Below are 14,774 nucleotides of genomic sequence, written 5' to 3'. Positions count from 1 at the left end.
GTTGTTTACTACTTCAGGGGAAAGGATAGGAAACAGCTTTTCTCTTACTTATTTTAGTACAGTGTTTAGATTAAGCATCTAAAATGAGTCCTCAATAGGTACTTGCCGAGTAGGTGCTTGTCCTGTGGGAAATATGTAGCAAACTGCCAGGTTGCTCTCATTGAGTGGTAGCCAGTGAGAGTTAACACATGATTGTACAGAGCAGCAAATAGAGGACTTGGGTGCTTTATGTAAAATGGGTGAGGAACTATATCTAGCTGGTGGGCTGTACCCTGGTTTCTCCTGCCGATGGTGGGCCATTTTGACAGGTAGGTGAGCCTCAGCCCACCTGGAAATTACTCTATGTCACTGTGATGGCAGTTGACACATTTTTACTTGGTAGTGCTACAAAGGAAATTCTAGTTCATTCAAGCCTGACTTGGAAGTTACCATCAAGCTGCTGATACAGGCCAACTTCATGCTCTACTTTGAGCAGGGATTTAGTGCATTATGGAGTACTGTATGGGGAACTCCATGGTTCAGCTGATCCCAGCAGGGCTGCTGTCACTGCCAAAACCAGCTGATCAGCAGTGATAGCAAGTCTCCCTTGCCAATGAACAATTGGGAGTATACTTTAAGGCTCCCAGTAGATCATGACTGCCATTGCACAATCTGCTCCATACCTGATATCACATGACATCAGTTGTGGGGTAGGTGGGTGTGGTTTTGGGAAAGTAGCCTCACAAGCCAAATTGGGAACAGTGCTAGGTCTAAGTAGGCCCACAAACCAGAGAGTCCTCATGCCTGGTGATAGATGTAGTCAGAAACATATGAAGGGCACACATTGGTGAGGATTTCTTTAGTAGAATGGATCTATGCAGTCTTTGCATATAATACCCTTTAACCTGTTTTTTGAAAACTCATTTGCTCTAATGACTAAACATAACAATGTGTTCAGTCTCCATAGTGTGGCCCTCACTGGCAGGTTTACTACTTAGATGCAGACTGGGTTTGCAAGTTGCTTGGCTGATGAGCTTGCTTGATCAGTCAACCTGCTTGCCTTACAGTTCCATCTTTGTGAGCTGTTTAGCTTGTCAAAGAGTGAAGCTTGTAAAGGGGATATAGCAAATTCTGATCTTTGGTTCCTAAGGTCTGCAGAATCTCAGTTGATAGTTCAGACATAAGTCTTGTAAGCAGACTTTAAAGGCAATAACTAGCTCTAAAGTAACAAAGTAAAACAAAGATTTTAAAGTTTGGATGTATATAGGTACAGTGACAAGATAAGAATAACATTTTATTTTTAGAAAGCTTGTTTTTTTATGGGGAGAATGTCGCACTGTCAGTAGTGAGGAAATGGAAGTGTGTGACCAAAAAAATAGTGCAGTATGGTGTTCTTTGTTTTTTTTAACTCAGGCAGTGGGAAGGCATGAGAGGCTGGGCTTTAGCAATGAATTGTAACTACTATTGTAGGTGCAGTTGGCTACACACATATTCAAGTGACAAAATATGAATTTCAAATTATCAAAAGTAGTGCCAGATTTTATAGTGAGATGAAATCTGGAATTTCAGAAAAATATGTAGCATCACTGCTTAGCATAACTTGAAACAACACCGTCTTATAATATAAAATAAATTTGCCATTGTAAATGTAACACCCCCCTACAAAAATACTTAATGATCCATGTTTCATCAACATGTTTGATTTCTTGTATATTTGGCTGGTCACTTGAACAGTGTCCTAACCCTGAAAGAGAATGCAAGTGTTTGATTCAGTCTGAGAACTTACTGGAATCTAAATTGAAGAGTAGAGGAATCCTGGCCCCAGATGCAGGGAATTAATCAACATTTTTTGTAGTTGAATTCTTGAAGCAAAAACATTTTTTGCTTGACATGAGAGAGCTTGTTGCTATTGAGGAATGTTTTTGTGACAGGACTGCTACATTACTGTACTTCCATCGCTATTTCTGTGCTTGAGATGGCAGCTTTTTTAAAATAAAGTGAATGAGTTGGACACACCCACTGCAGAATGCTTCACTGCCAGTGACTACTGTAGGTACATGTTCACATTTGGAAGTTGGGGAAGTAGAATCACTTCAGTTTTGTCTACTAGCGAATGTTTTGGTTTACATGGGAAATGATTTTAGCAAGGTATATGTGAATGAGGTGGACAGTGATGCTTGGAAAAGGGAAGTCTTGCAGTCATTGCTGATTTCGGTGACATCTTGATAGAAGTTGTGGAAGCACTATCTCAGAAACAGGGTTAACATGTGGAGTAAAGAACAAATATGACAGTGACAAGGCCCTACAATTTGCTGGCCATGCCCTCTCCCTAGCAAGCATCTTTCACCCCACGTCCTCACCTGGGCAGGGGAGCATGCATGCTTGGGAGCTGCAGCTCAAAGGAAGTGGCATCCAACAACCTTCTCGGCTTCGCTGATGTGGTCCAAAGGAAAGGAAAGTTTGGTTGCAGGAGTTGCTGAAAGGAGGTATACAGGGCACCATCCAACCGTCTTAGGGACTCCATTTTGGATTGTGTAGGGTTTACTCTTTAGCCTTTTCTTCACCGGAACATGTAGCGGGTATGGATTTTTTCTCAGGGTTTACTGGTCAGTTCACCTCCTGTTATATGACTCAGGCTGGGAACAGGTTGTGTTCTATCTCTAAGAGCTACTGAAGTAAAGATACATTGTGCCACCTTCTGATCTCCACTATGATAACTCCCATTTAATATTACTACTCTGGGGAAGGGTTGCTATTTATGTAGTGCCCTTAAAAATAACGTGTATTCTGTGGCTTCCAAGATAAAAACTGTAACACCTCTTTCAACATGGATTTCCTGGAAAAATTTCCGAGAGTGATCTAGTTTGCCATATTTTCTCGTATTTAAAAAACAAAACTAAAATATTTGAAACTATCAAGCTTGCTTAATATTTGCATTTGGCATCTTTTAATTTTTGCTAGTGAACTTATAAAACAGAAAAATTTTCATGGAAAAATAAAGCTCTGAAAAGTTTTCTGCTCCACATTGTTGAGAACTCTTGTGCTTTGCATGGACATGAAACACATGAATAGTGGCTCTGGAGTGATGCAGTTTCCTTTTCTCAATCTGTGGGGCTTGTATGTTTTGGTTCCCAAAGCACCTAGAATTCTAAGTTGCAAACATTTTTATTTATTACCTGATTATATCAGGCCCTCAAGGTCTGAGCCAGCAGAAATTCTTACTGGCTCTTTCTTGGTGGCAGTTGTTTAACCCTAACCCTGGTTTGGGAAAGGTTTTGAATCTGAGAGCAAAACTGGTATGTTTACCTAAAGATGCTTACAGCCAATAAAAAATCAATATAGATTAACAACAAAGTTGCAAAGCAACAACACTGTCTTTCAAATGGATGCAAATATGTATTTGATCAACACAGTTATAGGTGGCAGTTTAGAATTTGATTTCATATGGTTGTATCCAATAGTAGCCTTGCTGTATTGAAAAGTGTTTCTGCTCTCAAGATAGGGAACATACCTTTCACTGATCCCACTACCTTCTGCAGACCTTAGTGCCATATTTCATAGAAGGGCTGGTCAAATAACTAGATTTAAACTGGCTAAACTTAAAGGTGCAAATATAATCCTCATTAATTTATTGATCACCTTCTTAAAAACCATCTCAAGGTGATGTATAATTAGAACAAGTTACAGTGGTGCCTCGCAAGACGAAAATAATCCGTTCCACGAGTCTCTTCGTCTAGCGGTTTTTTCGTCTTGCGAAGCAACCCGATTAGCGCTATTAGCGGTTTAGCGGCTATTAAAGGCTTATCGGCTAAAAGGCTATTAGCGGCTTAGCGGCTTAGAAAAAGGGGGGAGCGAAAAAAACGCAAGACTCGCAAGACGTTTTCATCTTGCGAAGCAAGCCCATAGGGAAATTCGTCTTGCGAAGCGCATCGAAAAACGGAAAACCCTTTCGTCTAGCGGGTTTTTCATCTTGCGAGGCATTCGTCTTGCGGGGCACCACTGTATAACACAAAAATAGCAGATTCATTTAAAACAAAAACGAAATCAAGCAATGTAGACAGTTATGATATAGACCAGTTAATGCTGCTGGGAAAACCTGTTGGTACAAACATGTCACTTATTTCAGGAAAGTACAGGTAGAGAGGTGCCTCTTGTATCTTGACAGGAATTCTATTCCACAGAGTGGGGACAGCCACACACTGCTCCGAGTTACTGCAGAGTGGGCTTCTGAGATCTTTGGAACTTGCAGGAAAAACTTGACTGCAGGCATTTTCAGATAGCCAAATAGCAGTTAGAAAGACAGTGACCCTGCTACTAGATCTAGCTTTGTGACTTTAAGCCCACAAAATGCAGTGCTACAACCTTTCATCAGCTGAAGAAGCTTCATAATTCTATAATGAGAATTTCAGTTCCTAAAGATTAGTTGGCTTATGTAAACAGATTTTTAGAAAACTATTTCTTTATTACCAAAAGTTCTTAAGAAAAACTGCAGGTGTCAGGCATAATTTGGGGGCATAGCTTTTTTCTTCAGAAAGGCAAATGTTCTTCTAGGATGGTGCCGCCTGTAACATAGGCACGAATAATCTGAACACTGAATGTCTTTCCCTTAAACAGTTTCATTCTATGCAAACGTTTACAGAGCTAAATTTTAATGCACTTTTACTCAAAATGCATTTTTTAGTATTGTGCGTTCTTACTCAAGCAAATCCATTGAACAAAGTAGGACTACTGATAAATGTACATATCATTGCAGGCTTAGTCTGTTGGCTATACCTCACAAGATTGATAAACTCTACTAAGATTTCTTTAATAGTCTGACAACTTTAATAATATAATAATACTTAACATGTGAAGATTCAGTTTAATGAGCAATTGGAGTATACTGTCTTCAAATCCTGAAATTTACTTGAGTGGTAATTGGAGAAGCAAAGAAGATTGTTTAACGTGAATTGTAGATATGGTTTTGCTCTGCTTCTGTCAGTTTTAGCAGAAAAGACACTTTTTTTGGCTTGGACACCCCCATTTGTAATGTATGTTCTTAAGCTAGCTGAAGAGCCTATTAGAGGGAAATCTGAAATGGAGGCTGAGACTCAAGAGTGTATTCAACTGGTTTGGCTGTTGGCAGAGAGCCCAAGTTTCACTTTTTGAGGTGGAGTTGGTAGAAGCTGACAACAAGCATGCTTGATCTGTGTTGCTCTCCAACCAGCTGTTGTTGATACCCCACAACTGAGTCTAGAAAAGTAAACTGGGAACAGGAGGTTTTTGAGGGGTCTAAAAATGAAAAGTGTGAAAGTATTTTGTAGCCTACGTATAGCTGAGCTTCATCTTCAAATGAAATACTTGGCTTCTTTTGTATGGCAAAGCAAAATGGCATGGCTGTTGTGCATATCAGGACGAGCATTTTCTTCTACTTTCATGGGGTTATAATATATAGGTGCTTTATCTGCAGGAAACATTTTTGTCAACTAACACTTTGTTGTACAAAGGTTTGATACTTGTGCTTTTATAAAAGCTCTTATCCTGAATTCTAAATACAGTAGGTGGAAAGCAGTGGTGTGAATTTCCATTTTCTAAAATGGATCTAATTTTCCCCAATGCCCAGTTTAAATCAGCTTTACAAATCTGATTATGATAATTGTTGGACTTAGTCTATACTATATATAGCTGTCTCAAAACTCTATACCACATAGCACTGTGTACTACAGATGTGGTATAAATGTTAGTAAATCATATTCAAAGCTTTACTAAAAAATTTTTTTATTACTTGCAACTATTTTAAGGCAATTTAGTGTTATGCACTTTGCTCAAATTTAATGGGGGGGAGGAAGCACTGAAAATTGTTAACATATGCTAATTTTATCAAGCCCAAACAGCTGTACATGAGAGAGAGAATGAACTGTGGTCATTTACGTTGAAGTGACTTAGTTAGATATAACTGACAGTAGTTTGGAATACTCTGGATTTATTTTTGTTTTACTTCTGTTCAGGTGTTCAGTGTTTTGTTTTTTAAAAGAGGTGTGTTTCCATCCATTCATATAAATTGGCCTGTTCTGGCTCTAATTGAGCACAGTACAATGATTCTACAATCTTCTGGTGTCGTTGAATATACTCTAGAACTCTTGCATTTGAGCTGTAATTTAATTTTATTATGTGTGTGAAAAGGTGAGTCACGTTTTCTTGAACAGCAGTTAAGAATTATGGATTAGTAGTTACTTGGCATATCATTGGTATACATGAGCTACAGTAAATATCATTGATGGGTGTAGAATAACCAGACCTTGATATCTGAACATTATGCAGTCCAAGTGGAATTAAGCAACAACTGTAGTACAAGATCTTGCAGGTAGAACTAGATGAAGTTGGGATGTAACTTGGTGACAAATTTTTGTTTGTACTTTTATTTATTTTTGAATAATTTCAAAGAACAATTGTACAAGACATCCCCTAATAACATAAATATACAACCACGTGTGAAAGGGAAATGTCAGGATGAAATTGGGATTAATCTCTGATTAGGTTCACAATAGGAAGTGTGCACAGTTTGAACCTGGGACATCTTGTACACAACCCCTGGCATTTCTAGGTAGGGCTGGAAAAGGCTACCGTCTGAAATGTTGGAGAGCTGCTGCCAGTCAGACTGTAGATGATAAAGACCTAGCAGCAGCAATGGTTTGATGTGGTCTAAAGCATTTTCCTATGTTGTTGTGCACCATATTAGCAACACCAAGGATGTAGAATGTGTTTCGTTTCAGATGATGTTGAACTCCGATTCCCTTCAGGCCCAGCCAGCGTGGCCAGTGATCAGAGTTGGTAGGAGTTGGAAGCCCACATAGAGGGTCTCTGGTTCCCAATCCTTGTGTGGTATAAAGGATATGGTTCAAAACTTATATGTATGCAAGAACTGACAAAGTCATAATTGAATAGCATAGTTTCTGGGGCTTCAGTAAAAAAAAGACATTATATACAGTGGTACCTCTGGATGCGAACGGGATCCATTCCGGAGCCCTGTTCGCATCCTGAGTAGAATGTAACACGCGTGTGCGTGGGTCACATTTCACCACTTCCACAATGCGCGTGACAGCATTTTGAGCACATGCGCGAGTGGCGAAACCCGGAAGTAACTCGTTCCGTTACTTCCAGGTCGCCGCAGAGCATAACCTGAAAATGCTCAACCTGAAGCATATTTAACCCGAGGTCTGACTGTATTTGATACATAAATGAACTCCAAGAAAGGACACATTTTGATCCATTGATTTACATGTTGGCATTGTCTAACAAGTGTTTTGGCCACTTAAGGATTCAATATGCCACATATTAAAATGAACTGAAAGGTTTGGCTTTGCAATAATAAACCTCCTTAACTCTTGGTAAATACTGAATTTAATTCAAATGCTGTAATCTTATATGTCTGGGGAAAGTCCATCTTATCTTCTCCTTTATTTTTTCTTGATGATGGTTCACATGTCTTTTCTTAGAGCAAACATGCTAGAGTAGCTTGCAACAGTGTTTGAAATTAGCCAGGAACATTTTGCACCTGGCTATCAGCCACTTGTGACCAAGTAAAGAAGCCTAAGTGTGAGGTGCATGCCTCAGGATCCTTGGATTTTGATTGTTTTCACACAGTAATAAGACATCCTGTAGAATTCTATAAGTTTTATTTTATCTACAAAATCAGAATGAATTTCAGGAGCCAACATGCTTTATCTGTGCAGCCTGAGCAGGAGCAGTGAACAATGTTATAGTTAATTGTTGTAGCTTCTCTTCACCTACCCCACTTACATTATGAATGGTCTGTGTCACCATTAAGAAAAAGAGGTAAGAATAGGCCTATATGTATGTGTGAAATGTCCCTGGATAAAGTGGCTATTCCTCCTTAAGTTCACAAAGTTCTGAGTTTCTAACACTGGTTTACAGTGGGAGTGTGGTCAGTTTGGGCTTTTAAAATGCACATGCTGCAGACTGAATTTAACAGGGGAGGTGGAGTAAATTGCATTCTTGAAACAGAAGTTTCCAGTGCCATCTGCTCTGTTAGCATCTATAGAGAATTTTCCAAATTTGAGTATTTAGAGGATCAGTTTGCTGCCAAGAACGTGTGTGTGGAGAACCACCCCCTCCCAAATATAGGAGCTTCTACTACTCATTGTTATGTTTAATCGGTGAATGTGAATATTGTCAGTTCCCTGAGCAATGACTAAAGAATAAATACCACAAGTTTATTTTAATTGTTGTTGTTGTTTATTAAATTGATATCGTTTTCTTCAACCAAAGATCACAGAGTAGTTCGCAACATAATATGGCCTTAACTGGGATTTAACAATCGGCCTGCTTATAGTACCCTGTAAGAGAGCCAGTGCATTGAACAGACCTACTCTTCACATCTCAGCCATATTACACTTAATAGTAGTCGGCTATGCTGGTGCAACGACATTGATAATTTAGTAAGTTAGAGGCTTGGAAGAATGGCTCATGAAGATAGTTTAGTTATGAATCCAAATGGGTACACTTTACAAACATTAAACTTAAAATCTGTTGATATTTTGGAATCGTAAGAGTTGCAAAGGACCTTGGTGGTCATAGCATTTATCTCTTGAGTTTTACTTGTGAATCTAGGGACTGCTGATAGTCCATAGTAAGTTTTCACATGAAATCATGAATGGAAGAGAATGCTAGAGGTTATTCCCAGACCAATCAGATATTAAAAAATAATAGGATTATAACAATTGTGCACAAGCTTTCTCAACTGGATAAATGGGTCTTTGCTGTATCTACTTTATATTATTTGAGTTTTGTTTTAAATGTGTCTGCTGTGTTTTGTGTTTTTAACCGTCTTTTCACTTTTCATTTTTATTATCTTGTGCATAACTTCGAGATGATTGTGCAGAAGGCTACTTAAAAATTAATGACAATAATAGTATAAATTGGCCACAAAGTTAACAGCCAGCCAAAAATAGTACTCAATGAGTGGCTGATGGAAGATGGATAGAATATTTGTCAGCCCCTGCTCTGGGTAAAAAGCAGAGTGAAGAATTCTACAGGCTAGAAACACAGTAGGCACCAAGCCTTTTGTGTTCCTATACAGTGGAACCTTGGTTTGCAACTGCTTTGGATTACAACCGTTTTGGATTACAAACACATCAAACCCGGAAGTGTGTGCCCCTTTTTTGGGATTCTAACCCATTTGGGGGGGGGGCCATTTGCGAAAGCGCATCTTGGGTTACAAACTGTTTTGGTTCACAACCGGACCTCCGGAATGGATTATGGTTGTAAACCAAGGTACCACTGTACTTTATGTCTTGAAAATAAAGACTCGTTCTGCAAATCCAGCAAACAAAGCAAATGGACTAGTGGCAGAGGCATGAGTCACTCCACGCCTCCCCGTTCTTCCTTTCCCTACTTGTGTAGCATAGAGGTACTACAGGCTGGTGGCAGAGGAATGAAGTGCTTCTTTTCTGTGCCGCCAGCTCTCTTGCTTTCTAGGATGGACAGGTATTAGGGAGCTTGACCTCTAGAATCCAGTATGAAAATTCAGTGGGCTGGCAGTGGTGCGTTGAAATGTTTCATCTCTTTGCCAGCAGTCCACTTGATTCCTGTGCACAGCATACTGAGCACCTTCCCACCTCCTATGCTCTAGCAAATGAAAACTTTAAACATTCTTTAAAAAGCAATAATAAACTCTAACCAGTCACTCTGAAGTTGGCTACAGCAACTACCAGAGAAACAACATATTGTGCCTGCCAGTTTATGTATAACTTCATGATCTATGCTGTCAAGGTAGATCTAAACCTATGTAGTCTTAATTTTCAGGGTTGCCTATGTGGCATGTTTTGAGGTACACAAACTGAAGACACAAGAATGACAGAGCACATGGGATGACTTAGCAAGAGCCGAACAACTTGCAATTGTCTTCTGTTCCCCAGTAGAAGGATAGTAGAGAGGCTCCATTCTCCACTGATGTAACCAAGCTTGTGTGTTCAGTTATTTTTCCATGCTTCTCTATGTTTGAGGCTAAGGAACACAGATTCCCCATTACTACTAGGCCTGGGTGATATATCGCCCAAGACCGGTATGAGGAACAGGCCGCGATGTGTGCTTCACTCAGCGGTATTTCGCTGAGTGAAACAGCCATCCCACTTTGTTCTCATATGACAGAGAGGGAGAAACAAGCTGTATCTGTGAAGTGCATCTTTAAACTGCCCGACTGAGGAGTGTGCAGCTGCCCTTGCATCAGTCGAGCAGTCAAAGGAGCCCCCAGCCCTGTGCTAGCTCCCGCAGGCTGGCGGCGCTGTGAAACTGCTCAGCTGAGCATAGCGTGGTTACTGCTCCCCATAGCGAGCAGTTAAAGGAGCCCTGATGCTCTGCCCACTCACGGGCGTTCCCTCCCCCCAGCTGAGTGGCACAAAGCAGCTCCAATCCTATTGCTGCTCACACAAGAGAGCACCGGGGCTGTGAGAGCTAGGGCAGTTTCAGCTGGTGTCTTGCTGGCAGAGGCCAATTCATCTTGTTTTTTCAACATTATAGCATATCGCCAAACTTCGATGTTTGGCTGGCGATACACCACTATGTTGAAAAGCGGATGATGATGATGATGACGACAACAACAACAACAACAACAAATTTATTACCTGCCCATCTGGCTGAGTTTCCCCAGCCACTCTGGGCAGCTCCCGATCGAGTGTTAAAAACAATACAGCATTAAATATTAAAAACTTCCCTAATCAGGGCTGCCTTTAGATGTCTTTTAAAAATAGGACAGCTGCTTATTTCCTTGACATCTGATGGGAGGGCGTTCCACAGGGCGGGCACCACTACCGAGAAGGCCCTCTGTCTAGTTCCCTGTAACTTTGCTTCTCGCAGTGAGGGAACCGCCAGAAGGCCCTTGGTGCTGGATCTCAGTGTCCAGGCTGAACGATGGGGGTGGAGATGCTCCTTCAGGTATCTCCCAGCCCTAATTACTACTACTATACTACAGAGTTATGTCTGTTTTATATCCACCTCAACTTACTAGCAGTGTGAGCTTTTTAGGGGGTGGCATCAGCTGTCTCTGACGCAGGTGGCGCTGTGGGTAAAAGCCTCAGCGCCTAGGGCTTGCCGATCGAAAGGTCGGCGGTTCGAATCCCTGCGGCGGGGTGCGCTCCCGTCGTTCGGTCCCAGCACCTGCCAACCTAGCAGTTCGAAAGCACCTCCGGGTGCAAGTAGATAAATAGGGACCGCTTACCAGCGGGAAGGTAAACGGCGTTTCCGTGTGCAGGTCTGGTTCGCCAGAGCAGCGATGTCACGCTGGCCACGTGACCCGGAAGTGTCTTCGGACAGCGCTGGCCCACGGCCTCTTGAGTGAGATGGGCGCACAACCCTAGAGTCTGGCAAGACTGGCCCGTACGGGCAGGGGTACCTTTACCTTTACCTTTATCAGCTGTCTCTACTGGAGAACAGGGCACTGAGTTGTCTGTGTTGATGAGTATTAGATAATGTAAAAGATAATGATATCAGAAAGTTTTGGAAGGGAATTTCCAGTATGTTACAGTAGTGCATAGAATGGACTCTTCCACTGTAGCCATCTAGGTTTATTTAACTGCTGGTTTCTTAATTATGTTCGTACCTGCTACTTTGTCTAAACCACAGATTTCCTCTTTTAAAAACAATGTGCTTGTTTTCTCTGCAACTAAAATCTCTGTGTAAAATGGACTGTGGCCAGCAGAGCTTTCTTATAATTTCCAGTAGAGATTTCCTGCTATCTAGGAACTTTACTAGCAAAATAGTATTAAATGAACTTACTTGGACAAGTAGATAAGATCTGAGACATAGAAAATCTTCCTGTATAAAGAACCAATCATTGAAAATTACCTGCTCTGGTAGACCACACTTCTGAAAGAGGCACAGAGATTGTGTATTTTATTTATAATGGGCAGGGGTCCACCAGCTTGGAGCCGGGGAGAAGGGCAGATCCTTGTTGCTTCAATTTCAACTGAAAACTCATGCATTTTTTTGATAACTGTTTAAAGATTGTCATGATTTAGACCAGTCCAACATTGTAAATAATAATAATAATACCATCACCACCATATGGAGGAATTCAGCTTCATGATGTAATGATTGTTCTGTCAGTGCATGCATTTCTGCTTGTCAGGTTGAACTGTCCCTTCTCCTGCAATGTTCTAGGGATTCTCTTGACTCGCCAGAGTAGATTTGGTGGAGCAGGAGAAGCCCCATTGTGCTAGTGGGAGACAATTTGCTGGCTTCCACTAGCATGTTAGGTTAGGTGATTCTAGGGTGTAGTATCCACACATGTCAGGAGAACTGTTGGATTACTATTCAACCGCTAATAGTGAAAAAGTCAATAAATGTAGAAAACATCAGTTTAGGCAGCTGCCAGATTCAGCTGTGTTTTCCATATATACTCACGTGTTCTGCTTATTATTATTTTTTGTGTGTGTCTCTGTGTGTGTGTATATATATATGCGCCCATTTGACAGCTTCAGTCTGGAGCACTGACACTGTTAAAGGTGATTCATAATACTCATTCTGCACTTGTAAAAATTTGACATTTAGGAACTATCAATAATTGTATTTTACATTTTTGTAATTTGCTTAGAGGTTTTCTTAGATCAAGTGATATATAATTCTTTGTTAAACAATTAATGGCTTGGGTGTTGCTTTGATATAAAATCTTTAATCTGCCAAACCATTGAGACATTCTTTCAAATCTTCAATTTCTTCATGACCTATGATCAGAATCAGGCTCAATATTCAGATTGTAAAATTGAAGGTGTGCCTTTGGATCATAAGCATTCAAGGATAAATTAACTTTTGAGGTGCTCAGTCAATATAATTCAATATCTGGAGGAATATATATATGAAATACTTGATTTAAAATGAAGGGAAAATGGAAAGTATTGAATGATAGCAAAATTTTATTAATTGTCAGTACAATCAATATTGAATTGGGGTTTGGAAAGAGATGGATAGTATTAAGAGAGTATATGTAGATCAGAATTTGTTACTTTACAGTTTGTTGATATTCCATTCCTTGAACCAAACAGTAGTTAACCATAGTGTATACCATGAAATGAACAGAAGAAAATGAAAATATTCCTTCATTGTCATTCTTTAATTTCTAGATGGGAATGATGAACAACCCCGGTCCTTATGTACCACCATACAGCCAGAATCCTGGACAACCAATTGGAGCCAGTGGACTTGGTCCCCAGATGCAAAATAAGCCTGTATTACCTAACAGTTTACCCCAGTTTCCAATGGACAAGAAGCCAGTGCCTGGTCCAGTAATGCCTAATATGGTAGGTAGTAACTTCTATTTCAAATTATTGTAGAGCTAGTTCAAGATATAGCAGTATTTTGTCTTAAAGGGTTCCATATTATGTCAAATCATGAGAAATAAGGTATTCAACCTAGAGGAAAAAGGCATTTTAGTTGAGTTTTAATTTCTTTTGAATGGCATTTCTACTTGAACCATATCTCCTTGTCTTTTGCATAATTCTCATACCTACCCTTTCATCATCTGAATTCTAGCCTTTTAGGGGGCAGACAGTACTATTTCCATCCATATATTGGAGAACATATAGAAATAACAGTCTGTGATGTATTCTGAAACTGTGTTCATGTGCTTGTTGAAAATATGGGTGGAAGGTTCAAGGGGAAATGGGATATAGGAAGAAATGGATGACATAAAATTATTTTTTGTTGGAAACTGACTTTATGTGAATTTACATAGGTGCATTGTCATAGCAGGATGTAAGATGTATTTGATGAGGAGTGATTGCATCAGTTCATTCATTTGCCAATCTATGCTTTGCAGCCATTGAGCCAACACATTCAGTGGAGCATTGCACCACAGATACACCTGAGCTCCCAATGAGCAGACAGTGTAATGTGCACACACTTAACTTGATTCTTGTTAATCCTGCCTTCCACAGTGCGGAGCTAGTGACACAGCAGTACAAGAGAATCTCTGTGTACATAGAGATTCCATTCCCAATAACTGTGCATGTCAGTGGGACACACACAAGTCCTTTCTGTCCTATTCTGCCCCCCTTTGGCACCAAAAATGATGCATTTGTCAGTGGTCATATGAGTGGGAAGGTGCCTGTACATGCTCATAAGGTTCTTAGCATCCCTATTCCCTTCCAGATGACGTGTGCCTTATTGGTACTTTTAACAGCAGGTTTTGGGAATGGTGGAGAGGTTGGAGGCAGGGGTATCAAGGAACATACTCTTCTTACTGGACAATACAGAGGTGGAGGAGGAGGCAGAATGTAGCTGGGTAAGATGTTGGAGGAGCCAGGCTGGTCAGAACATGGAGAGTGTGACACTTCCTTGGAGCTTCCAATGTCCCTTTCTCCTTGCTGTGAACTGTGGTGAAGATGGGCAAACTGTGTTACTTGGATTGTGAGGTCTGCAAAGGCCATGCAGAGCTACCACCTCTCTCTCTGGTGGCCTATATTGGCCTTTTTTAGCTTTCAGTGTTCCATTCTCTGGGAAGTGGGGGGGGGGGGGCTTGGGCGGTGGGCGATGAAGGCATCACACTGAAAAGCAGGCTGGAGCTGGAGAGGGGAGCACTGAAGAGGCTGTGTAGAGTTGATTCCTGGGTTGTGTATAGCCTGTCTTAATTTCTCTACCACCCTTGTGGGGGATAGAATTGCAGGTATGCATGCAGTATTACTTATCTCACGTTGCATTATATGTGTGGCCTGAGTGCGTGCATGGAACCATGCTCTTAAAAAGTGGAAAGCTAAGAGTGTAAGTCAGACCCCCAAACATTCTTAGACTGCTGTTTCTGAATG

At 40.7% G+C, this 14,774-nt stretch overlaps 1 protein-coding gene across 1 annotated transcript in view; it reads left to right on the top strand.

Annotated features, from left to right (window-relative positions):
* Nucleotides 1-14,774, top strand: part of EP300 (EP300 lysine acetyltransferase) — a 75,808-nt gene that overhangs the window by 18,690 nt on the left and 42,344 nt on the right. Inside the window, exon 3 of the mRNA XM_082241261.1 lies at nucleotides 13,095-13,271. Within this exon, the coding sequence (XP_082097387.1) occupies nucleotides 13,095-13,271 (177 nt within the window). The remainder of the gene's footprint in view (nucleotides 1-13,094; nucleotides 13,272-14,774) is intronic.

Source organism: Podarcis vaucheri (genome assembly GCF_965113315.1).
Source record: "Podarcis vaucheri genome assembly, chromosome: 10".
In the NCBI taxonomy this organism is placed as follows: Eukaryota; Metazoa; Chordata; class Lepidosauria; order Squamata; family Lacertidae; genus Podarcis; species Podarcis vaucheri.
Note: the sequence above shows the minus strand (reverse complement) of the source record. Positions and strands in the feature narration are given on the sequence as shown.